Source organism: Balaenoptera acutorostrata, chromosome 1 (genome assembly GCF_949987535.1).
Source record: "Balaenoptera acutorostrata chromosome 1, mBalAcu1.1, whole genome shotgun sequence".
Taxonomy (NCBI): domain Eukaryota; kingdom Metazoa; phylum Chordata; class Mammalia; order Artiodactyla; family Balaenopteridae; genus Balaenoptera; species Balaenoptera acutorostrata.
In genome coordinates this window covers 109,829,815-109,852,836 of record NC_080064.1, presented here as the reverse complement: position 1 = coordinate 109,852,836, position 23,022 = coordinate 109,829,815, and the positions used below count along the sequence as shown (strand labels likewise).

Below are 23,022 nucleotides of genomic sequence, written 5' to 3'. Positions count from 1 at the left end.
GAACTTAGTGTGCTGCACAGCCTTTAACCAGACCATCATTAGTGATGTGAAGCGCCATGTGAAGACGTCAAAAAAAGTAATTTTGGCCCATTCACGGAGAACCATGTACCCACTTGATAGTACTTTAGGTATAAAAATACTGAATACAGCTATTAAGGTCTATTTACATACATCCTGAGGGGACTGCAAGAGTCAGTGGAGTAATCTCAGGTGGGACAAAGGAGGAGCTTAGTTTAAAACACAGGTTGAAAGAAGGCGAAACAAGGGTTTGGTGGAAAACATAATAGGATAAGAGATATTCCATATGTATCCAGAGGGGGGTTTTATGAAATGTGACAAACAGATTTTTCTCCTTTTGAAAATACTGAGGTCTAGAAAAGAGGGAAAATGTGGAACTGTAGGAGGAAGACAGAGAAGGAACTAGGAAAAAAGGTTGTCATCTAAAGGAGTCAGTGTTGCTGGGAGTAAGGAAGGCTAAGAGAACTCAGCGCAGCAGAAACTCTCTGGGACCAGAGATGACAGTTCAGGGGAATGTTGGGAGGCAGCTTGATAAATGTAAAGGATCAAGGTGTGTGACCCAAACTTATTCTTTTTCTCTTATTAGGAGATGCTGTCCATGCTGGGAGACCAGAGCAACAGTTACAACAATGAAGAATTTCCTGATCTAACTATGTTTCCCTCCTTTTCAGAATAGAACTATTGGGGTGAGGATAAGGGGTGGGGGAGAAAAAAAAGATCACCATTTGTTTTTAAAAAGCAAATCTTTCTATAAACAGAATAAAAGTTCCTCTCCCTTCCCTTCCCTCACCCCTGATGTATACCCCCTTTTCCTTCTGTCCTTTCCCTTGTCTTCCTTGTTTCTCTCTGAGATAACATTTATAGAAGAAATGGAGTGAATCCTCAAGGCTTTGGGGACCCTTTGAAAAATTGAGACTGGATAAGGTTAAGAATGCCTTTCCTTATGTCTCCTGACCAGAAATTTTGTGCAGAGATGATTTGTGCTGGGTCAAGGGGCAGGTTAGAGAACCTGGCATCCACTATTTGCCTTGGATACTATGGCTTATTTCTGGAAAGAAATTCTGAATAAGGTGGAGGAGGGGAGAAATGTCCTCATGTTTGAGGACCATGAAACATGGTAGGTATACATGGGGCTTTAGGAAGTGAGCATAGGCTCTTTCTGCTGCCTGTGAGCAATTCCTCTGGAAAGAAACATGAGTAAGGAAGTGTGAGAGAGAGAGAGAAAGAGAGTGTGTGTGTGTGTGTGTGTGTGCATGCATGCATGTGCACATATTTGTGCATGAGCACGTACACATTTGTTTCTGTGTTTCTTTCTCCCTATTGGGGAGTTATGCAAAATTTGTCCCAGATTTTGTCTTTCTTTGTGTTTTTTAAAGAGTCCTAAGGAGTTAACTCTTCCATGTATTTTCCACTTAGTATTGCAGCCAAAGAGTATTTAAATAAATGTCTTTGCTGCACTTATATCTATGCCCAGCCAATAGGCAACTATAAGCAAATATATAAAGTCTTCTATTGAAATCGTTGGTCTCTCATCGAACACATATAGTGATAAAGCTGGGTCATTCCTGCTTTTGGTGCTCTCACCTTATATGGAAGATCTGCAAACATTACAGAAGTAGGCTGGCAAGATAAACACTTTTAGAAACCCCCTACTTGGCCGTAAGGATAATGCTGCATTTTTCTGTCAGAATCACATATGATGTGTGTTCTGTAGAGGTTATATATGCACGGAAACTCAACTTCTTGGATTAGCAGTCCCAGTGAAAATCCTCACTGGTGGAGTTTAAACCAAATACCAAGCCTTCTTGCAAAGTAACCTCTTTCATCCCATTCTCAAAGTATCCAGTCTGCAGGAAACGGAGATTTAGGTCTCTTCTGGGCCTATAGTTCTTTCCTCTTTGCTCCCTTTCCAATCTTGAGATTGGATTTTGCTTTATAGTACAAGTGTAATAAATCCATGTGATAAATGGGACCTGGACTCCCATCCCGACAGGGTCACTTAGCAATTAACTATAGCCATATAAACGCGGATACAGGTTACTACTCTCACTCTTTACCTTCCTCAGGTAACAGCCATGTGTATCGGCCTTTTTTTGTTTATTTGTTTGGCTCGGGCCAGTATCTTAAGTGCAAGATTGAATAAGAAGACATACTAAATGTAGCCATAGGGGACTGAGGAACATAGGTGGCCTTGGAGAGGCTGAAAGAATGTCATTAGGTTTCCCTCCCTTTTGTCTCCAATCTGGTGCCAGGTAGTGGAGTGGAAAAGGAGACAGTTTATTTTTTTATTCTATGTGCACACATACAATATACATATATATTTATATCACAGTTTAAGAAACCAAAAAGTTGAGTTTCCAATGAAATCCTTGTTTTTTAATAATCAGCTGTTTTTAAATGTGATCAGGACTATAATATTGTACAGTTATTATAGGGCTTCTGGGGAAGGGGAGGGGCGGGAGAAGATGCTCTGGGGGTTTTGTTTCTGCTTTTCCTTCAGGGTTTTATTTTTGATTGTTTTTTTTTTTTTCCCTTGTTGGCCGTTTCTGTACTGCTGGCATCTGTGCTGAGCCTTACAGTGGCAAAAATAATGACATGTAGCAAAGATTTTAAAACAAAATATTTTTTCCTTTTGTAAACTTTCCTGTGTTGTGTGATCTTGATTGCGGCTTTATTATTCCCTCCCAGCTCATAAACGACAAACAGCCACAACTAGTTGAATCCATAGCTTGCGCTTCAAATATACAAACATAAAGCACAGTATGTCTATAATTTCAGGAATCAGAAATCATAGGGCTCTGATCACTCAGCATTCCTTGGTTGTCCTCCTGATCTTGACTCATTCTGAGTAAAATCATCAGAGACATCTGACCATGGGATGGGGGTGGGGGATTGCCCAAGTCCTTGGGAGAGGGGGAAAGTTGGGACTTGAGACCAAGAGGGCACTTCTGGATTTAAAGGAATTAGGGATGGGGAAATTTTAAACTATTCAGGTCTAGACCTGGTTTCCCTCTAGGACAATGTGTTTCATTAGGAAATTTAAAAAACCCATAAGCATAAGCCTGTGTTCTTGAGGGTCTATGTGTGTAATCCAGCTAGAAACTGACTCTAGATCCCATGTGTTATCCTTTTTGTTCCAAGGACCCCTTTTCCTCTTCCCACACATCTGTTTATGGACGAAAATGTTTGGGGTTGTGTTTTAGGGACTGAACTAGATTCTTATGATCTGTCACATGCCTGGATGTTGAGGGAAGCATTTGGTGAAGCTCATATGACTGGACCTGGATCGGGGACTTTAATAATTGAGACATAATGTTCATCAGGCACCCCCCATCTGAGAGTTTTAGCAACAAAGAAGTCACATGTGAATTTGTCAGTGCTTATGGCATTGATTCAAGTGCTGTCATGAATAACCAGGAATACTGTTTCTGGTTACTTTTAGAACTGGTTTCATCTGGACTTTTCTGGGCGTATCCTTCCTCAGCAAAACCATGTTAGTCTGGGAAAGATATTCCCCTGCCTGGAAGCAATGACAACTCTTAGTCAACACGTTTATAAAATACAAATGATTTTGGAGCCTGTGACTTCCCTTACATACTTTTTTCTAGCCTTTTGTGTTCATTTCCTCATCCCTCATGTGAGGGTCAGACATTGGAAAACTGAGGTTTCAAAGTTGGAGAGATGAATAATAACAGGAAAGGGGCTGGGAAAGTTGTAATCCACCAGTGTAATAAATAATATTTTGTCCACGAAAGAGAAGGTAAGCCACAACTTGGATAATATGTACTGAGGTCTTTTTTTGTCTGCTCTCAAAGGCAGGCAGCCACGTGAAACTAAATACCTAACAACTCTCTGCCCTGGCACACATGCTCCACATGCACACGCAGAAAGGATGCAAATCTGCTGCCTCCTTCCCTCCTCCCTAATCCCCCTCTCTTAGCATTTCTATTTCCACTGCCCTCCCCATCCATATTTTCCAGCCAACAGCTGGAGTTGACTTCCGCAATCCTGGTGGAATAAATCCAGCACCCCTAGTCGTCCGCCCACATTATCCACACTTCTCTGCTGAGACGAGCCCAGAGAACAGATCCCCATCAGCAGGTAACATTTTCAACTTCCTAGGTCTTTTAGCTTCTCATTCCTTTCAGTTCTCCATTTTTAGGAATATTAGGAATGTAGTGACTTGGGGATCAAAATGAACTTTATAGGCTTTGCAGATGAAAACAGTGATGCCCTTCTTAGGTTATTTCCTGGCTAAGTAAAATCTGCCTGGAAATCTTTAGGACTCCTTTTATGGTTTGTGTGTATGTATACATGGTTATTAGTGAAAGCAAAGAATATAGGGCATCCTTTACCCATCCCTCAAGGAGTGACCTCTCAAGGTTGTTTTTTTTGGGGGGTGGGGTGCGGGGGTGGGTGGGCAGGTACCAAAAGGGTTAACTTACTAGCCGGGAGGAGGAGTGGTGCAGGGAGGTGGTAGCTCAGTAAGGTCTTCCTACTGTTTGAGACATCCCAAAGCCCTTAACACTCCAGATATTAAATGTCCTCCTGGACATTTTGCCACTTTGCAAAGATTACACAAAAATGGACTATAAATTCAAAAATTATGCAAGCTGTGTGACTTGATGCAGACTAACTTGCTCTTAAAATGGAGGGCATGAAATTAGCGAGACACTGTGAGAAGTGGATGAAGCTAGAATAAACTGAAAAACTGTGTATCTAATAATCACAGAACATTGCTTTTCTGTCTTACATTCTTCTAACAAACTTTGGTTCTGAGGCTTTTTGTCCCGTGAGGCAGTCACAGAGGTTTTGTGGGGTTTTTGGTCAGAAAAAGAAAGAAAAACTTTCCTGCCCACAGCAGCTGGTTGAGATTAGGACAGTTTCCTGCCTGAGGAAGGAGCAGGAAGAGAAAGGAGGAAGAAATGCGTAAGAAGACTGAGGAGACAGTAAACATCTCATAGTTAGAGAATAGGAAACGCTGTCAAGTTTTCCGTTGTGCCCTCTCCTGGCAAGATCAGGAGAAGTATCAGAATTTAGGCAAGGAACAAAAGAATGCCTTGAAGAAATGATCAGGAAGCAAAACTTAGCTGAAAATCTCTCCTTTGTGTATTCTTCGACCCCACTCATCCCACCCTGCACTTACCTTGTCTATCTCCTCCAAGTCTGCTGGGGACACTGGAGCAGACAGGTGCTGTCCCATCCTGATTGTCCATTTTCTACCCCATTTCTGGTTATCTGTGCAAGTGCATCTGTGTGTATGTGTATATGTGTGTGTGTGTGTTGACTCTCCCTAGGTCAAAATACTTGTAACCAGATGTATCAGCATCCCACCCAAACCCAGAACCCTCCTGACTATCACTGTTTTTATCATATGGAAGTCATCCTCAATCTTTGTCTACCTTCCTTATAAAGCCTAGTTTTCCTCTGCCTCGTGGTCCAGAGGAAGGCGTTCTTAACTTCGGGTTCATGAACTCCCCAGAATTATTGTGTGTGCATTCATTTTTCTGGTGAGAGGGACTATAGCGGGTTGAAAATTTTTATTAGCTTGTCATGGGAGTCTATGTGTCCCAAAGGTTAAGAACCACCTGTCTGAGAATATGGTTCCAGCTATCTCCTCATCCCAAGCCAGGTTAGGAACCTCTGGGCAAAGAGAAGAGTGTCCCCTAATTATCCCCTTCTCCAGGATGTGGGGGCTCAAGGTTCTACTACTGCTGCCTGTGGTGAGCCTTGCTCTGTACCCCGAAGAGATGCTGAACACCCAGTGGGAGCTATGGAAGAAGACCTACAGAAAGCAGTATAACAGCAAGGTGCCTGGGAAACCTGGAGGGGAACATGGTGGGAGGGCTGGAACCTGAGACATCTAATCCTAGCTTCCAGACTCCCTTCTTCAACCCCAATACTTTAACCACTACAACCAAGCAAACCTGCCCCTGGTCCCTAACTGTTAACATATACTTTCCATTACTACTCCTCAATTCACCCTCCATCAAGTCCTATCCTTCCTTTTCTTCATAACTGTCTTATATTTCTCTTTTGGGAAGCCTTCTCAGATTAATGCTATTAATCCGTAAGCAATTTTTTCCCTATATGTCTCTCCAGAGCTTTGCATTCTATTATTTGTTTTATATATTTCTTTTGCATGCTCTTAATAATCCCATGGTCCGTTCCCCAACTAGATTGTAAACCCTCTATGATTGTAAATTTAATATCTTCTAGAAACCTCCACAGTATTATGTAGATAACTTTGTACATAGGACACAGTCTATGCCAATACTGACTATGCTCTGTTTAGGTGGATGAAATCTCTCGGCGTTTAATTTGGGAAAAAAACCTGAAGCATATTTCCATCCATAATCTTGAGGCCTCTCTTGGTGTCCATACATATGAACTGGCCATGAACCACTTGGGGGATATGGTGAGTTGATCCTTAGCTCCTGGTCTACCTGCCCTGTTTGTCTTGGTTCCCTGCTTATGCCTGGCCTCTTTCTTCTTTGTCCCAGACCAGTGAAGAAGTGGTTCAGAAGATGACTGGACTCAAAATACCCCCCTCTCATTCCCGCAGTAATGACACCCTCTATATCCCAGACTGGGAAGGCAGCCCAGACTCTATTGATTATCGGAAGAAGGGATATGTTACTCCTGTCAAAAACCAGGTACCCTTCTTTCTCTTGGGTGTGGGTATGGAAACTGGCATGACCTCTCCCTTCTGCTTCTTTGTTCTTAAGGTAGGAGGGCATCAGGAAAAGAGGGCAAAGAATTAAGTTACCTCTCCCCCTGCTAAGAGAATAAAGTCTATTCTGTTATTTAACTCATCATCTGTTTTTGTAGATTTAGGTTATTTCTGTTTTTTCTTCTCTACAAAGTGTTGCTGTAAGCACCTGTGTGCATATATTTTTGTGAATATATACAAATATTTATGCAAAGCAAATCCCAAAATTGGAATCAGTAGGTCACAGAATCCTTTCCAAAAAAGTTTGTACAATCTTACATTCTTACCAGCATGAGAATGTAAGTTTTCCCACAACCTTAACAAGGCTGATTTATCCACCAGATGAACACTTGATTTAACATTCATTCAACAAACACATTTTTTTCAGAACCTACCAGATATAGTGCTAGGCAGTAGAGATTCAAGATGACTAAGACATAACCTGTGTCCTCAAGAAATCCCCAATCTTAAAAAATAGAACAGGAAAGAAAGAAAAATGCATAATCTAGCTGAACAAACACTAATAATAATAGCTAGCACTTTTTGAGAGATTATTATTACACACAATAATTCATCCTTTACATGAATTAACTTTTTAAATTCTCATAATTCCATTAAGTATATTGTTACTATCCACAATTTACACATAAAGAAAGTGAGGTACAGAGAGGTTTAGTAATTTACCCAAGGTTACACATCTAGTGCATTGCAAAACCAGTACAGATGGTCCCCGGCTCCTGATGGTTCACCTTATGATTTTTTGACTTCATGATGGTGTGAAAGTGATAGGCGTTCCATAGAAACTGTACTTCAAATTTTGAATTTTGATCTTTTCCCAGGCTAGCGATATGTGGTACGAAACCTTTTCTTGATGTTGGCCTGTGGTAGAGAGCCACTGCTCCCAGTCAGCCACATGATCTGATCATGAGGGTAAACAACCAGTACACTTACAACCATTCTGTTTTTCACTTTCAGTACAGTATTCAATAAATTACAAGAGATATGCAACACTGGATTATAAAATAGGCTTAGTGTTAGATGATTTTACCCAACTGAAGGCTAACGTAAGTGTACTGAGCACATTTAAGGTAGGCTAGGCTAAGTTTTGATGTTCAGTAGGTTAGGGGTGTTAAATGCATTTTCGACTTACTATATTTTCAATTTATGATGGACTCATTGGAGGAAGAGCTGTACTCTGCTTTACTACAGCTAATGGTAACAATAGTAACAACAGTTATCAATAGCAACAATAGCAATAGAACACTGAAACAAAGGTTAAATGAAGGGAAATAGGAAGACTTCACAGCAAAGGGGACAGGTGCTGGAATTTATAAAACATGGAATTTCATCAGGCAGGTAGAAGGAAGAAACAAAAAGTGTGAACAGCAATGACTGATAGTTTCTCTGTTATGCCTCTCAGGGTCAGTGTGGTTCCTGTTGGGCTTTTAGCTCTGTGGGTGCCCTGGAGGGCCAACTCAAGAAGAAAACTGGCAAACTCTTAAATCTGAGTCCACAGAACCTGGTGGATTGTGTGTCTGAGAATGATGGCTGCGGAGGGGGCTACATGACCAATGCCTTCCAGTATGTGCAGAAGAACCGGGGCATTGACTCTGAAGATGCCTACCCGTATGTGGGACAGGTGAGACTGTCCCGTGCAGTCATACAGCTCTGTAATGGCTCCTCCTTCCCCAGCATGACATTTTGTACCAGAAACAAGTCCAGAAATCTTGTTTTCTGTTACCCTATCCAGCCTTCTTGATGGGATAATTTCCCACAGAAGGCCAAGAAGATTCCCACAGTCTGGGAGAATTTGGGGAGCTTAGGCTACCGTGGTTCCTATCTGCCTCTCTGCCCTGAAGAAAAAACAGAGGACAGGTTATCCCATACATCTCTGAGTCGGTCTCTGTAACTCTCTGCTCAACTCCTCCACTCCCATCACAAATCTCCAAGCCCACCATGCTAATTTCATGAATCACTTGGCCTTATTTTGTATGATCTCAGTGTGGGTTTGGGGAACATTTAAGCAAATTATGTAAGTTAACATGCTAACATGTATAAAATGAGAGAAAAAGCAAGTTGCTTCATATTTATTGCAGTTTTAGAGATCAACTCACTTCCTCCTATAAGGTCCTTTAGTAATAGGAAGATCTTTCTTATCTAAAAGGAAGAAGATCTGAGGGCTTTTTATATACATGGGGTTGATAGATAATATAATATGGGGCCTTTGCAATAAGAGCCTTTGAAGCAGGGATAACAGGTCTGAGTAATACAAATGATGGCTACCATGTGCTAAGCCATGTACTTAGTGCATGTTCTCATTTAATCCTCATAAAAGCCCTGTAAGGTACCCTTATCCTCACTTTATAGGTGAGGACATTGACACTTAAGGAGATAAAGTAGCATATTCAAACTCACACCTCTAGTTATGTAGCAGAGCCAAGATCTATCTATTGGATCTGTTTATCTGCTGCAAACATTCCCGGGCATGTCTTCTATGCACATGTACAAGAATTTCTTTACTGGAATATAATATCTAGGAACAGAATTGTCTGAGTCTTGGGGTATGTGCATCTTCCTCTTTACTAGATAATGTCAAATTGTTTACCAAAGTGTTTGGAAAAATTTGTATTTCCCACCTGCACAGTATAAGAAATCCTATTGATTCATCTCTTCATTGGTATACTTATCTGGCCATTTGCATTTCTTCTTCAGTGAATTGACTGTTTATATCTTTTCCCATCTTTAATTAGGTTGTGTTCTCTTTCTTACTGATTTTTAGGAATTTAAAAAAGATATTTGGATACTAATACTATGTGTGTTGTGAGTCTATTTTTCTTTTCATTCTCTTTATGATGTCTTTCAATCCAGAAAAGTTCTTAATTTTAGTGTAGAAAAATTATTAATTTTGTTTCCTTTGCAATTTGTGCCTTTAAAAAATCCAGTAACAACGAGTTTTATTTATTCGTGTCTAGTCATCTGAAATGGTATCTCCTGCAACAAAAATGCTTATTAATGTAAATGACTGAACAGATCCATTTTACTGGATACTCAGCAACCTACATAGTAATGTCACTTCAGCACATCATCGTGACATTGGCCACATCAAAACTACTGCATTTCATAAATGTCATGCCATTAGTATTCCATGTTATGGTTTCTTTAGCTGTCAGGTAAGTAAGTCAGAGAAGTTGGAGGTTGTGTGTGGAAAGCTTTTTCTTTACTCTGTGTACAGTTCTCAGAACTGCTGGGTCCCCAGTCCATATTTGACCCTGGGGCTGCTGCCGTAAGGTGCAGCACACTGAAGCTGTCCTAAAAGGTTAGCTTTTGAATTCTGAGTACATCAGGCCAGTCAGTGAGATAACCTGGGCGTGGCAAAATATTCTTTTTAAAACTGTCAAATATTCTTCTGACAACTTTTTGTTGTCACTTGACATCAAAAAAATTAAACACATCCTAACAGTGTATACAAAAAAACAGATTCATGTTTATAACTTTTTTCATATTGATTAATCCAGGCAACCAATTTAAAGGGTTGTCTAACTATATTAAAAACATAACTTAAATATTATTAGAGCTACTAGTTGATCACTTATCCATTGACAGCTTGCATCATTTATTCAGTACTATATTAACCAGTTTGTTGAGAGACAGTTTAATAACTCAGAAACTCTGAATAATTTAAAGGAAAATTACATAACATTTGAAACCCTATTTTGGAATAGAAGGAGCAATTGACTTATAATCTCTGTTCTCCTACCCCCTCAAATGATCTCGTCAGCATTTTAGAGAAATGTGCAATGATTTTGGTCTCATAATCAATTAAAATGAAGAATTAGCCGTATAAGACATGTGTTCCATTTTTAACATTCTGAATCTTGGACAACTGTTCTCTTTTCTACTTTACAGTTTTAAAAAGCAGTTATTGTCCAAAACTGAAAGAACTTCTTATATGAACGTGTAAATGAATGGAAGGAGGTAAAGAAAAACAAAATTAAGAAAAAGAAGAGATCTGATAGGGCAGCAGCCAGATAATACAGTAATTTAAGTTCATTCCAGCCATAATGCAGGTTATTTTTACTTTAAAGTATCATCACGTGGTATCCTTCCAAATCCATTCCCTAGATATTTTATTTTACTTGTAGATCTATGCAATTTTTGGCACTAGGAGGCATCAAGGGTTTGGATCATATGGCAGATAACAAAGGAATCTTGAGAAATTATTAAGACAGGAGACTACTGTAATCTTAGAATATCATGTCAACTCCTGCCATTATTGTTAATATTTAGATAATGTATTCTTGTAGATGCAACTTTAGGGTTTTGAAGGGGTAGTCTGTAGGAAAATGAACTGCCAAAAAGAATACACCGCCTTGATGTGGGTTCCCATTAGATTCCATAATTGTGGCTTGACAATGAAACATATCATCGTTAACTAGACCTGCAAAACATAACACTGGAAATTCACAGACTAAATTGCTAAGTTCTTTATTAATTTGTTTTAGTGTCATGTTATGTGCTTTTATCTCATGAGAGCACAAGGGTCCAGCCAAAACTCTTTGCCTGTTATATGTGCATGGGACCAAGGGCCTCCCTCTAGCTGGGTCTTGGCCTTGGCCTCCTCCCCACACAGCAGCTGCTGCCTCCCTGCCTACTGAGGATCACACATACTACATTACCGGAAGATGATTTGTGCTTTAAAAAAAATCTTATTTCAGAAATCTTTCTCTACCCTGAGGTAGAAATAAAAAATATTCTCTTTTTTAAGTTTTACAGTGTTTCCTTTCACATTTATGTTTTAAAACCACCTGGAGCTGATTTTTGTATACGGTACAAGGTACCCACTTTTCATATCCTTTTTTTTTTAATTAATTAATTTATTTTTGGCTGTGTTGGGTCTTCGTTTCTGTGTGAGGGCTTTCCCCAGTTGTGGCAAGCGCGGGCCACTCTTCATCGCGGTGCGCGGGCCTCTCACCATCGCGGCCTCTCTTGTTGCGGAGCACAGGCTCCAGATGCGCAGGCTCAGCAATTGTGGCTCACGGGCCCAGTTGCTCCGCGGCATGTGGGATCTTCCCAGACCAGGGCTCGAATCCGTGTCCCCTGCATTGGCAGGCAGATTCTCAACCACTGCGCCACCAGTGAAGCCCCATATTCTTTTTTTTTATAGTTTCTAAAATGGTGAGGAGAGAACAGACCCTTTCTAGAGACTCTAGTCTGCTGCCCCTGTTAGTGCACTGACATCGCCCAAAACATTGGCAGAATTCCTCACTCACTGATTCGCTGCCTGTTGCTTAGTCCTAGTCCTATTTCAACCTGTTTTTTCCAGGATGAAAGTTGTATGTACAACCCAACAGGCAAGGCAGCTAAGTGCAGAGGGTACAGAGAGATCCCTGAGGGAAATGAAAAAGCCCTGAAGAGGGCAGTGGCCCGAGTGGGACCCGTCTCTGTGGCCATTGATGCAAGCCTGACCTCCTTCCAGTTTTACAGAAAAGGTAAGACACTGTTCCTATGGAGCACAATCAACCTTCTCTTATGACGTGGGCTAGGCAGCTTCTCGAAGGGTACTGAGCATTTTCAGTACTTGTTTCCATAAAGACTGAGTCTGCCAGGCAGAAACAGCTGCCACAGCACAGAGCATCTCTGTCGTAAGCCCGCCTGACTGGGATGGGATTCTACAGAGGGTCTCCTAGAGTGGGAGACCCCACAGGGCGACCCTTGGATTGCAGAAAGCTTCACCTTGATAGTTTGTTTCCTAGGTGTGTATTACGATGAAAACTGCAATAGCGATAATCTGAACCATGCCGTTTTGGCAGTGGGATACGGGATCCAGAAGGGAAACAAGCACTGGATAATTAAAAACAGGTAATGATGGGAACACTACATGTCATCCTCTTAACACTTACCCTCAACTCCAACTTCCCAATATTTCTTTCTTTCTCGTAAATCAAGAGAAAGTTTTCTCAGATGTTTCAATTCTACCTTCCCAATCAGAGGCTATTAATTCTAACATTTAACGACCAGACAAGAGTACTAAAGGTATGTGTTGGGCAGCTGCTATATGTTCAAGGTGCTTAGTCACATACACAAACACATGAGCAGATGTCTGCCTTCAGTGATCTCATAGCCCCCTAAGAAAGACAGACCTAGCTAATGAGAACATAAAGTAGCACCAAGAACCAGCAGGAGCTTTGGAATTATGTTTTTTTCTTTCTTTTCTCTCTAATGTGATTGATTTTTTAGGGAGGTTTCCATCATCAGTCTGTCTATAAGCAGTAGGGTACAGTATAAACAAAGTAAAAGTTTAATATCCTCTTGTGCATCTTTTTGCCCTTCCAGATACACTTAGGATAGACATATATAAGAACTGGCCAAAGATTTTGAAGTCTGTGAAGAGAAATGCTTTTCAGAAAGTAGATATGAGCAACAACAACAAAAATTAGTGTTTCCCTCTCTATTATTGGGAACAAATAAAACTACACGTTATTAGTAGTTGGCTCCCCATTTCTCTTTAGCCCCTTGTGACTTTGTAGGGGAGCAGATTTAGGGTAGTTATTCTTTTTCTTTCCTCATTGGTCAACACCACTCCAAAGAGCAGGGGTCCTAGACTCTGGGGAGTGCACAGGCCAATGCAGTAGTATAACCAAGTTGGGTTTGCTGCCTGGAGGGCTGGCAGGATAGAATGTAAGGCTGGAAGTTGCTTCAAACCTGAAGCAACTTTTTATATCACAGTCCCAATTAAGAGTGAACCTGAGCACCTTTCTAAGAGGATGTTCCTTCTCCCACAGCTTCTGTCTTGTGTTCTCCCTTTCTCGACTCCCAGCCCAAGCACTTACCCTGTCCTTTCTTGATCAAGTGCCAAGAGAGCTGGGAAGAATAAAGGACACACCTAGGCAGGATCAGGATCATTGAGGACCCCTGGAGAAGGGAACGGTGGAAGGGTAAAAGTCTTAAGTAAAATGTACCGGGTAACTGGTGAATTTTCTTGTTGGGGAAAAAGGACAGAAAGCTCATGAAAACAATTTAGGAAGATGTATAGACCAATCTTCCCTCTCTCTGTCTCTCTCTGTCTCTGTCTTTGTCTACCTGTATCTAATCTTCCAGTCTCTCCACTTGTCTCCTTAGCAATCTCATCAATTCTCATAGCTTCATTCATTTCTTCTGTGAAACCAAGATCACCAGCTTCAGCCTCTCTTGCCTCTTTCTTATGCTCTAGACTCACGTTTTCAAGATTACTCTTCATAAAACACAAGTTGAATGATTTTACTCTCCCAATCAGAAAACTTCAGTGTCTCCTCTACTATCATGGGCCAGAGAGTCAAACTCTTTAGCCTGGCAGTAAAGATCACTCAACCTGATCTCCCACTACACCCTGTCAAGCACCCTGTTTTTCAGCTACATGATCCTAACACATGTCCCATGCTTTCCTGCCTCTATTACTCATTTCACACTCCCCTGCTGGCTTCCATTTCCACAGGTCCAAATTCTATCCGCCTTTGGGCTCAGCTCAAATGCCACCTTTTTTGTTAAGCCCTTTTTGATCCCCTTGGTCAGAAGCAATTTCTCCTATAGCACTATGTCTCCATTTCTTGACTTTAAACTGTTTAAAGGTAAAAACTGTCTTATTCATTTTTGTAAAACATCGGTACCTATACTCAGATACAATACTCAGTAAATGTTTTATTGAATAAACTGAGGGTACTAAGTATTTTCCTTGCTTGGTCCTACAGCTGGGGAGAAAACTGGGGAAACAAAGGCTATATCCTCATGGCCCGGAATAAGAACAACGCTTGTGGCATTGCCAACCTGGCCAGCTTCCCCAAGATGTGACTTCAGCCAGCCAACCCCATCCTGCTCTTCCATTCCTTCCACAATGGTGCAACATACTGATATACCTTGGAAGGGAATTGGTGTGCCTTTCTTGAAGAAGATGTAATGATACAGAGATTGTCTGTTCAGTTTCCATGTTTGTTTGTGCTTCAAGTGACACTCCTACTACTTTTCTTCTCTCCACCCAAGGTCTTTATTTTTTCATTAGAAATAGGAAATTTCCCTAACAGGTATGCATTCTTAGGCTAAGAGATGTGACCACAGCCTGCCCTGACTGTGTTGTCCTGGGGCCAATGCTGTGTAAATAGAGGCTAGAGATCTTCAGCTAGGCTACATTCTCATTCACAGGGACTAGTTAGCTTTAACCACTCTAGAGGACTAAGGTGACCTGACTTCTCAGTCTCCACATTTACTTCTATATCTTCAAGGTAGAAGTTCCACCCCATTAATAAATCTATTCATAAATCTTTGGTACAAGGTTACATGATACAACAAACGTGTTTTGTTTTTCCTTCTTTGCATTTATAAAGTGAACTGTATTTATCGCTTATCTCTAATTTAATAAATAGCTATTTAGTAAACATTCATTTTGTGTCAGATACCATGCTAGGTGCTGGAGACAAAAAGATGAACAAAACATATTCCTTATATGTGATGTGCTCACAGTTTGTCTGGAGATTCTGTTGCATAAACAATTTGTCCTAATTCATTTATTTGTTCATTCCTTCAACCAACATTTTTATTATTTTTTAATAGATCTTTATTGGAGTATAATTGCTTCACAATACTGTGTTAGTTTCTGTTGTACAACAAAGTGAATCAGCCATATGCATACATATATCCCCATATCCCCTCCCTCTTGAGCCTCCCTCTCACCCTCCCTATCCCACCCCTCTAGGTCGTTGCAAAGCGCCAAGCTGATCTCCCTGTGCTATGCTGCTGCTTCCCACTAGCTATCTATTTTACATTTGGTAGTGTATATATGTCGATGCTACCCTCACTTCACCCCAGCTTCCCCCTCTCCCGCTGTGTCCTCAAGTCCATTCTCTATGTCTACGTTTTTATTCCTGCCCTGCAGGTTCATCAGTGAGATGAACATTTTTTTTTTTTTTTTAGATTCCATATATATGTGTTAGCATATGGTATTTGTTTTTCTCTTTCTGACTTCACTCTGTCTGACAGACTCTAGGTCCATCCACCTCACTACAAATAACTCAATTTCATTTCTTTCTATGGCTGAGTAATATTCCATGTATATACGTGCCACATCTTCTTTATCCATTCATCTGTTGATGGACATTTACAACCAACATTTTTAAAGTGCTTACTCAGTATTAAGAATTGTACTGAGACTGGTTCAAGATGGCGGAGTAGAAGGACGTGCGCTCACTCCCTCTTGCGAGAGCACCGGAATCACAACTAACTGCTGAACAATCACGGGCAGGAAGACAGTGGAACTCACCAAAAAAGATACCCCACATCCAAAGACAAAGGAGAAGCCACAATGAGACGGTATCAAGAGCTGCACTGGGGTCTAAAGATTCTTCCCAACCGCTCCTGTTCCTTTTCCCATTACCCTTCAGAAGCATTGACCCCCAGTAACTGTCTTGCACTTCTAATTCCCTCTTGGTGTCTGCTTCTTGGAGGACCTGAACAGACATAGCCTATAAATAACAGAAGACTAGTATCTAGAATGTATATGTAAAAACAAATAAACTACAGATTGATGAGATAAAAACAAATAACTCAATAGAAAATTAGGCAAAAGATGCAAACAGGCAATCCACAGAAGAAATCTAAAAAGCCAATGAATACAGGAAAAGATGCCTGATCTCATAGAGAAAGCCAGGGCATCGCAACGAAAACCCAAAGCAGCCAAAAAAAAAAATAAATAAATAAATAAATATATATTTTTTAAAAAAGATGAGGAAGTACTTACCCATCTTTAGAGACTTTCCCACATGTGCATAAGGAGACACACAGAAGAATACATTGCTGACTTATTTGAAAGAGGAAAAGAACCTAGAACAATCTAAATGTCCAGCAAGAGAAAAATGGATGAATACACTGTGAAACAGATACGCTACAGAATATCATACTGCTGTGAAAACAAATAAGCCACAGCAAATGGAATGGAAGTGAAAAACTGACTTTTGGCTGTGAAAAGTCCTAATAATATATACTTTATTTACCTTGAAAAGTTACAAAAAAAGAGAGAGAAGTTAAAAAAAAAGAAAAGAGAGAGACTTGTTTATCCTCTAGTCTACAGGAAGTAAGTTGACAAGTACTTTTGATGTGATTTGTCTTGGCCACACTAGCTGCTGAAGGAGACTAATTATGATTTTGTAAATCTTTCATCTATTAAAAACAGACAGAAAAGTGTAAAAAAAAAAAGAATTATACTAAGTTTCAGGGATTAAATGGATATAAAAAGATTTCAATATTTAATTCTATCTGTATGGGGACCAGATTAAGTGATACATGAACCTAGGTCTTGAAAAATATCTTAAGGCCCTTTCTGAGGTTCTGGAACCTAAAATATTGCTGTCACCAAAAGAGGAAATTGAAACTCTTTATAATGATTCCCAAGCAGTATCAATTCTAAAATAGCTTAGCTGGCTAATAATAGATCAGCACAACTGGTTTTGCCATTTTTCACAGAATGTTTATTGAGCATCTGTTATTACCACTAGAAAGAGTTCACATTTATTGAATGCTTACCATGTGTCAGGCGCTACTTTATTTCTTGCTGTGCAAAAATTATTTATTTTTGTGTGTCAGTATTTATTACCATGTGGTAAGCAGAGTATTTAGAGCTACCAGGATGAAACAAATTAGTAAGACATGGCCCTGACTTCTATGAATGTTATAGACTAGTGACAGACATATAAACAACTGATATCAATATTATTAATAATATCAACCATAATAAAATAAATATGAATTATGGAAGCTCAGGAATGAGTCATTCTTAATCGATTTTAGATGTGGTTTCATTGAAAACAGCTTTGAAAAATCTCAGTGAGCAGAGAAGACTAGGGATTGGGGTGGATGAGGGATTGGAGAGATTTGGGTTGGGGGTGAGGAGTAGGGTTAGGGGAGGGAAGTCGGCATATCAGGCTGAAGGTTCTGGGTGAACAAAGGCACCAAGAGAGCTGTGTGTGTGAATGGTAAGGGCTGCAGTGGCTCTAAATATAGGGTGCTAACACATATACATGGTAGAGCTGAGGACAGAAAGTAGGTTGGAGGTGAGTCCTGGAAGGCCTTGAAAGCCTCTCATGTCCCTAGAAGTTCGTATTTTATTTTATAGACACTCAGGCATTTAGTAGGCATCAACTATTTTTTAGTAGGAGAAAGACACTATCAGATCTATATTTTAACAATATTCCTCTGGCAGTGGTATAAAGAACAAATAACAGATGAAGAACAAAATGGAGATGCAAGAAATTGTTAAGTCAACATTTAGGAGACACTGCACATACTCTATTTCTTCTCAAAGAAAGAATACTTAATGGAAGAATGACTCCTGAACTTTTTTGAAGCTTGGGTATGGGTTTGGCAGATTGGGAGATGTAAAATGGCATTCAGACACAAAGAACAGTATACTGAAATGTGTAGCATGAGAGACCACATTCGATAATCTGCAAGTAGTTTTTGTTGAGCTTTGTAAAGACCAAAGACAAGCTTGAGAGATGTCTGACTTCCAACTAGGCAAATTTACACATTTCTATTATTTTTATTTTTATTTGTTTTGTCTTTCTGCATAAAGAACATCCCTTAGAACTTCCTTTTGTATGGATATGTGGGCAACAAATTTATTTCATTCCTGTATGTATTTGGGTTTATTTCTAGATTTTCTATTCTGGTACATCAATATGTATATCTCTCCTTGACCAGTATCACACATTTATAATGTTGTAATATCTAGTCAGGTTAGTCTTCCCCTTATTACTCTCTTTTTTTAGATTTTTTCCTGAAGATTCTTGCTTTTTATTTTTTCCATGTGATCTATTGAATTAGCTTGTCAAGTTGTCTAAAATTCTGCTGGTATTTTTATTTGGATGACATTAAATTTATATCTTTAATTAGGGAAAATTGACCTCTTTATACTATTGAATCTTCCTATCTAAGAATAAGAGGTGCCTTTATATTTTGTCAAGTATTCTTTTGTGCCCTTCTTATAGATATTGCCCATTTCTTGCTAACCTCTTCTCTAGGGAGTTTATCTTTTATTATTTTTGCAGTTTAAATGGGGTCTTTTCCAATATAATTTCTAATTGGATGTATATTTGAAAGCTATTGATTTCTATTATATTAGTTTTTGTACTCAGCTACCTTACTTTGAATTCTCTTTTGGTTTATACATTTTTCAGTTGATTCTTTTGATTTTTTTTTTTTTTTTGAGTATGTAAGCATATCATCCACAGAGGTAAATTTTACCTTTTTCTTTCTCATTTTTACCTCTAATTTCTTTCTTGTCTGTTTGCATTAGGTAGTATCTCCAAAATGATGCTAAGTGATAGAATTGATAGGTCTTGACTTAGAAATATGATTATTTTTATAGATGCATGAAATTCCCTTATAAAAATGTATATAATTTATTTAATTAAACTCCAATAAATGAATATCTATATTGTTTCCAGTGTTCTCAGTTACAAATTATTCTGTAATTAATGATTGATATTTTGACACAAAGAAGTTTTAAAATTATTGTAAATCAAATCTGTTATTACATATTTTTTATTTCTTTCATAATAACAATATTAGGTAACATTTATTGAGCTTAACTATGCAGCCCATACTGTGTTAAATGCTTTACGTATCCTTATTATTGCCATTCTACAGATATCAAATAGCTCCCCCAAGGTAACCTAGCTAGTAAGAGGCTGAGCCAGGAAGCAGACCAGGTATTTTTTGTTTTTCTCTCTCCTTTTATATATTTTATTATTTATTTTTATTTTTAACTTGGTTATAGAATATTTTAAACATATATATGAAAGGAGAAAGAGAGTAGTAAAGTGAAGCGCCACATACCCATCATCTAGTGTTAACAATTATCAACATTTTCCAGTCTTGTTTCATCTATCCCTCCTCATTTTTTTCCAGTATTTTAAAGCAAATCCCGGATATTACTTTACTCATATAATGAGGGGTTATGTGTAATCCTTCATTATACATCTCTGAGTGAGAAATTTTTTAATATAACCACCATGCCATTAGCACATCCAACAAAATTAATAATTATTTCTTAATATCATTTAATATTTAGTCCATTTAAAAGCCTCTCCTATTGTTTAAGGTGTCTTTTTACTGTTCGTTTACTCAAATTAGTATCCAAACAGTTTTACACATTGCATTTAGTTGTTAAGTCTACTGTATTCTTTGACAGTCACCTCCTCACCCTACACTCCCCCAAAACACACATACTTTTTTTTCCCTTGTAATTGATTTCATGGAGAAGCCAGGTTATTTGTCCAGTAGACTGTCTTATGCTCTGGATTTTGCCGATTGCTTGCTCTTTCTGAATCCAAGGTCCTAGTGCGCTTAGCTACCACAATATACTCTATTTCTCATTATCCTTCATAGATGTTGTGAGGAGTAAATGAAAACTTACAAGTGACAGCCCAGTAACTTTTTAAAATTTAATTTAATTTATTTATTTTTGGCTGCTTTGGGTCTTCCTTGCTGCGCGTGGGCTTTCTCTAGTTGTGGTGTGCGGGCTTCTCATTGCGGTGGCTTCTCTTGTTGCAGAGCATGGGCTCTAGGCACACGGGCTTCAGTAGTTGTGGCATGCAGGCTCAAGTAGTTGTGGCTTGCAGGCTCTAGAGCGCAGGCTCAGTAGTTGTGGCATACGGGCTTAGTTGCTCTGTGGCACGTGGAATCTTCCTGGACCAGGGATTGAACCCGTGTCCCCTGCACTGGCAGGCGGATTCTTAAGCACTGCACCACCAGGGAAGTCCAGCCCATTAACTTGTAGTGGCACAGGTATTATAATACTCCTGGCCAGTTTTATTTTTTTACAGTACATATCCTTTTTGCTGAACCTTCAGGCTCTAATGCCCTTGAAAAGCCTTTATGAGTCAATGACAGCCTCCATAATACTTACAAACTAAGTTTGTCCACAGACTTCAGGAATCTAATTCTTCACCTCTGGACATTTATAGCCTAAGGTCTGCTTTCCTGTGTCGACTTAAAGAAAAACACACAAGGTAAAAGTTGTGAGTTAAGTTTTATTCAGGGAACTTACTGAGGACTATAGCCTGGGAAATAGCCTCTCAGTAGCTCTGAGGGGACTGCTCCAAAGAGATAGGGGGAGGAGCCAATATGTATATGATTTTTTTTGGCTGGAAAATACATGTAGTCAAGCATACATCTTGGTATAAGATTACTGCAAATCACAAAGAACAGATATCTCAAGTTAATTATTTTAGTGCTTTTCTATACATGGAAGATGCAAGAATCTGGGGACATTGAAATTCTTGCTTAGCTATGCATCTTAACTATCTGTTAAGCACAGAATGTTTCATCCTATTTTTCCCATCCTGAATTCCCCTCAGGGAGCACTGTTGGTGGGAGGGCCACTGCACTGGGTTACCATTTAACCCTTTGTGTAATGGGATAATGAGCGACACTCTTTGTTCTTTTTGTTTACACCTGAGACTCTACATGTGTATTTAACAGAGCAAAGATGCTATGCTTTTGTAGATAACAGAAAATTCTAAGGAATTAACTGAAAAATTATTAGAACTAATAAATGAGCTCAGCAAAGTTGCAGGGTACAAGATCACTATACAAAAATCAATTTGATCTCTATACAGTAGCAGAACAAACTGAAAATGAAATTAAGGCAATTCCATTTACTATAGCATCAAAAAGAATAAAATACTTAGGAACAAATTTGAAGAAGTGCAACAAACTTCAGTTATAAAATAAATAAGTCATGGGTGATCTCAGAGAGGCAGCAGTGAGTGGTGGCTCAAAGCGAGATCTTAATTCCCTGCCCAGGAATTGAACCTGGGTAGCCTGGATGAAAACCGGGAATCCTAGCCACCAGACCAGCAAGGGCTAGAGGCTAGAAGCTATTTTTCTCTGGCTCTTGCCCCCAGTGAAAAATGCATTTCTCACGGAGGTAAAAAAACTGTAAAAACAGGTACAAAGTTTATTATTAGAGACATAGCACAACAACAAGTGGGAAAGCACACAGAGAAACAGTTTGTTTAGTTAAGATAGAAGCAAGGCAGAGATGCCCACCCGGAGAGAAAGGGTGTGGGCATCCTCCCTGATCAGGAGGAGCGCAGTAAAGAGGCTATTAAGTCATTTATATAGGGCAGTTCTTCGGGGTCTTTGTCTTCCTTCTGGCCGATCATCTTGTTTTTGTCCCCCCTGGCTAATTTGTTTCAGGACCCTCCCCCTAGGTGCGCACATACCTCTCAGCCTAGATGGATCTCGATGAAAAGGCATCTGGGAGAAGCAAGACTCATTATGGCCTGGCGTTGTCCCCGGACTTTTGACCCCCCCAAGGAGCCTTTCTGCGCATGTATAGTGTCTCCCTTGCCCCAAGGAGAGGGGGGAAGCTGAGACTCTTGATCCTTTACTCAATTGAGGTTTTGCCCCTCTTTGTTAGTGCCATGACTGTTATCTTAAGGTGTCCACAAGAGACAAAGCCTGGCTATCTACCCTGTTTCTGTTGTTACTTCCATTTTGGAGGGCAAACAGGAGGCTGATTGTAAATGCCTAACCTGGAGCCCACCTACCTCCTGTCTCAGGAAATGCAAACAGGAGGCTAATAGTAAGTGTCCGACCTGAAGCTCGTCTTTTTATCGCCGCAAGAAATGTAAATAGGAGGCCAGTTGTAAATGTCTAACCTGGAGCCCATCTATCTCCTGCCTCATGGGGATGTAATGTACAGCATGACAGCTATAGTTAATAATACCGTATTGCATATTTGGAAGTTGCTAAGAAAGTAGATCTTAAAAGTTTTCATCACTAGAAAAAAAATTCTGTAACTGTGTATGGTGATGGATGTTAACTAGATTTATTGTGGTGATAATTTTGCAATCCATACAGATGCTGAATCATTACGTTGTACACCTGAAACTAATATAATGTTGTATGTCAATTATACCTCAATAAAAAAAAAAAGAAAGAAAAAAAGAAGTGCAAAACTTATACTCTGAAAACTACAAAACACTGTTGGAAAGAAATTCAGAAGACCTAAATAAATGGAAAGACATTGCATGTTCATGGACTACAAGATAATATTAAGATGTCAATACTCCCCCAAATTGATCTATAGGTTCAAAACAATCCCTATCAAAATCCTAGCTGGCTTCGCTCTCGTGGTTCCTCTGGGGAAATAAGGATGAAGCAGGGAGCGGGGCGATTGCGCAGGGGGCGGATCCAGCCGTGGCTTCTGCCACCGCCGCCACCACCATCTCCGTGCTCGTGGCGTGGGAAAGGAGGTGTGA

At 39.7% G+C, this 23,022-nt stretch overlaps 2 protein-coding genes and 1 pseudogene across 5 annotated transcripts in view; 2 read left to right on the top strand and 1 right to left on the bottom strand.

Annotated features, from left to right (window-relative positions):
- ARNT (aryl hydrocarbon receptor nuclear translocator) overlaps positions 1-2,657 on the top strand; it is a 65,106-nt gene extending 62,449 nt beyond the window's left edge. For all 4 annotated transcript variants that reach the window (XM_007178008.2, XM_007178007.3, XM_007178006.2 and 1 more), the window contains one exon: positions 605-2,657. In XM_007178008.2, the coding sequence (XP_007178070.2) occupies positions 605-694 (90 nt within the window). In that variant the 3' untranslated portion in view covers positions 695-2,657. The remainder of the gene's footprint in view (positions 1-604) is intronic.
- Positions 2,658-3,961: 1,304 nt separating this feature from the next.
- Positions 3,962-15,141, top strand: CTSK (cathepsin K). Its single transcript, XM_007178004.3, has 8 exons — positions 3,962-4,119; positions 5,705-5,828; positions 6,314-6,436; positions 6,522-6,674; positions 8,151-8,369; positions 12,054-12,219; positions 12,484-12,589; positions 14,455-15,141. The coding sequence occupies exons 2-8, from the start codon at positions 5,706-5,708 to the stop codon at positions 14,552-14,554; spliced, it is 990 nt and encodes a 329-aa protein (XP_007178066.1). The 5' UTR covers positions 3,962-4,119; position 5,705; the 3' UTR covers positions 14,555-15,141.
- Positions 10,821-11,238, bottom strand: LOC114237144 (ubiquitin-conjugating enzyme E2 D3-like; annotated as a pseudogene).
- Positions 15,142-23,022: the final 7,881 nt, after the last annotated feature.